The sequence below is a fragment of the Monomorium pharaonis genome, chromosome 1, assembly GCF_013373865.1.
Source record: "Monomorium pharaonis isolate MP-MQ-018 chromosome 1, ASM1337386v2, whole genome shotgun sequence".
Classification (NCBI taxonomy): Eukaryota; Metazoa; Arthropoda; class Insecta; order Hymenoptera; family Formicidae; genus Monomorium; species Monomorium pharaonis.
In genome coordinates, this window is record NC_050467.1 from 34,014,514 (window position 1) to 34,017,945 (window position 3,432).

General features: G+C 38.8%; 1 protein-coding gene across 1 annotated transcript; it reads right to left on the reverse strand.

Moving 5' to 3' along the window:
- Nucleotides 1-224: 224 nt before the first annotated feature.
- LOC118647192 lies at nucleotides 225-917 on the reverse strand. Its single transcript, XM_036291586.1, has one exon. The coding sequence runs from the start codon at nucleotides 915-917 to the stop codon at nucleotides 225-227; it is 693 nt and encodes a 230-aa protein (XP_036147479.1).
- Nucleotides 918-3,432: the final 2,515 nt, after the last annotated feature.

Consider the following 3,432-nt stretch of genomic DNA (forward strand, 5'->3'; position numbering starts at 1 on the left):
TTGAGCCAAGTTTCAGAGACTGAGATAAGATGATAAAAGTCACTACTGAAATGCAATCGAATAAAATTGATATGACCTCGAAGGGAGTTTGCATTAAATTGAGCAATGCGTAACTGATGCTTGGGATCCATATCGCCACACGAGACAGGTGCCAAAGAGCGAACAGGATGTGCACGTCAAATGAGCCTATCCAAATCCGTTTCAGAGTCGATGTGAACAATCGGCTAACCGTCGGAGCGCCTAACGCAAATATGGCCGTCCCTAACCCAAACATACTTATAAGATTTTTCCTTGGCAATACTTTTAGTAGTTTTAAGTAACTCATATGTATTTTTAGGGAGAAGCTCATTGACGTAAACACCACGAACGGAGTCATTACCACAAATGTCCCTCTGAAGCACACGTCGCACACGCTTTTTAGTTATGACAGTATCACGAACCGCACGCGAGGTCAAAGTAACAATGATCGAGCCAGTTTCAGATATAGGCAACGGTCGATCGCTAGCTATCACAGATTGAGTCTTGCGAATAATTCTTGCATCCAAAATGTGGCACGACAGTTCAGGGATTTCGAGAACCGTGAACATGTTGCGAGCACAAGCCATTGGAGTAATGGGCATTGTAGCTGGGACGCCGGAAAGAATAAGCGAATTATCAGATTGATCGGATACAGGCCTATGTTCAGATTTCAGGCTACGCACCTCGTTTGCAAGAGCAGTACATTGATGCTCTAACGCAGCAATCCGCTGACTGTTTCGCTCTACATTACTCGCTATGCTGTTAAGCTGATTTAATTTATCGTTTAGTTCGCAATTAGTGCGTCGCTGCTCGTCCGCAAAAACAGTAAACCTGGCCTCTGACTCCTTTAGGTGATCACTCAATTTAAGCAATAGCTCTCCGATGGAAGCATGAGACATGGGGGTTTCCGCCACCGCTTGCGACCGCGGCAGCGATCGAGTGTCATCACTCACGGACGCAGACATACCGGCAGTATTAAAAATGAAAGATGTGTTGTTGTCAGCCACAGGAGTAAGAGGAAGGCTCAGAGATGAAGAGAACGACTTGCAATACGCATCGGCATACTTATTAACAGAGTAGGATTTAACACAGCCAGGATGGAACGTTCTCTTACATACACACTCAACTAGCGCGGTCGCAATCGCCTTCTTACATTTGGCACACACGGGTGACATAAGTTAAATTCGATAAGCACTGAATATGACCCCAAAACTCTTTGTACTAGACAATGTGAAAGATAGCGGTCACAGTGTGTAAAGCTAAACCCGAAAACCACACAAATAGGCGAAGAAACACTGAGAAATCACGCAGATATAAAGCGCCCGGTATATTTACAAAAATGCATGAGCCACTCAGTAATTACACAGCTAACACTCAGAATGATGAGCGTATCAATCACAGGTAGAAAACGAAAGCTGTCAGTCACGGTTAACACTACGCTGTTATTATTTTAACCATAAAGATTCAAACTGAACACCCAGTAGACACAGAGATCACGCAGAGCACACGCCGCTGAGGCAAGGCAGAGACCCGGTAGCCCGATGAAGCACAGAAAGAGGCAGCAAGCGGAGGTGGCGTGTGCGCAGAAAAGAGATAGCCAATGGAGATGACAGGACAGAAGAAGTTCTCCAAAGTATAACGGTGCGTCCGAATCAGAAATTTTAATGTAGCGTGTGTAATAAATATGAGTGGACATTCACCTAAGAGGAGAGTGTCAAGAAAGTGTGCCCTTGACCGTGTAACTACAAAAAGAAAGCCCCGAAGGGCAAGACCAGCAGTAAAAGCGCAAAAATTGCAGAGCGAAGAAAAGTACTCACCGCAGAGAGAGAGAGAGAGAGAGAGAGAGAGAGAGAGAGAGAGAGAGAGAGAGAGAGAGAGAGAGAGAGAGAGAGAGAGAGAAAGGGGAGGAAGGGAGAATAATATTGTGTAGTAATGTCTATCCCGAAACAATTTATTATAATTAATGCAATTCTTTTCATGCATTCAAAAAAGATCATACTAAAAAAAATTTTCATTTGTAGTTAAATTATAATTGTACTTTTAAAATTATGTTTATTGTCCTTTACAATTATTGATAAACCTATTTTGTCCATGTTTCACTTAAAGCGCTTGCAACATATAATCATGTGCCGGCTTGTAATGGTGAACAAACCGTGGCTATCACAGAAATTTCTCAAGTTTGCCAAGCCGACACATAATTATATGTTCCAAGAGCATTAAGTAAAAACAAAATAGATTCATTAACAATAACTGTAAAATTTTGATTTTGAATATGATCTGTGAATGTATGAAAATTTTTCTTACCATATAGAAATTTTAAATCCAAACTAAATAGTGAGCATTGTAGTATTAACAGGAACAAATTATTACTATCCAGTACTGGTAGCTTTGTCAGTAACATTGTGGAACTAGTAGCTTTGTAAGTAATGTTGTAGAATTCGTGATTTTGTATACTTCCTGCTGCTCTTCCGTCAACTTCAGCTTCTTTAAAATTGGTTTAAGTCTAAGATATACCTTGATAGTGTAAGATTTCTAATTCTTCCTCTTTCTTTTAAAACTAAAAAAGAATAACACAAAGTATTGATCTTACGTAAGTGAACAAAAGCGTGGCTGTCACGGAAACTTCTCAAGTTTGCCAAGTCGGCATATGATTATATGTTTCAAGAGCATTAATTAAACAATAACTAAAATTTTGAATGTGATCTTTGTGAATGTATGATGAAAATTTTTCTTACCATATAGAAATTTTGACTGGAACAAATCATTACTATCCAATACTAGTAGCTTTGTAAATAACGTAGAACTAGTAGCTTTGTAAGTAAGGTTGTAGTATTAATGATTTTATACGCTTTTTGCTGCTTTTCCGTCAACTTCAGCTTCTTTTGAATTGGCTTATAAGATTTGTAATTCTTCCTCTTTCTTTTAAACTAAAAAAGGAAACATAACACAAAGTATCAATTTTATCTCAAAATAGTTTATTTATTCTAACAAAAATGAAAACTGTATAACTTATCTGATTATGCAAATTTCCCTCTACAATGTAATCCACGATGTACTCCACGATGTAATATGCATAATTATGCATAACACTAATAAAAACTAACTCGCCGCTAACCTCGCACACGTCAACACGTCTCTAACCTCGAACTGTCACTCGATCGACACTAGGGATGGGCGATGTTTATCGATTAATCGAAATAACCGATAGTTTTTTCTCAATTAATCGATGTTTTCAGCCGATTTATTTTTGCTCGATTTAATCGATGTTCGATTATTTTGTCTCAACATCGATAACCGATTTTTTAAATTTATTATTAGAGATGCATCCAGGACCTGGGGCTCGATTCTTGAATTCATTTGCAAGAGAAACGTATTCGCAAATTCTGTTCTTACAGAAAAGTTGAAAATTTATTG

Coding starts and splice junctions, on each gene's coding strand:
- LOC118647192 (XM_036291586.1), bottom strand. CDS start 917: ATGTCTCATGCTTCCATCGGAGAGCTATTGCTTAAATTGAGTGATCAC.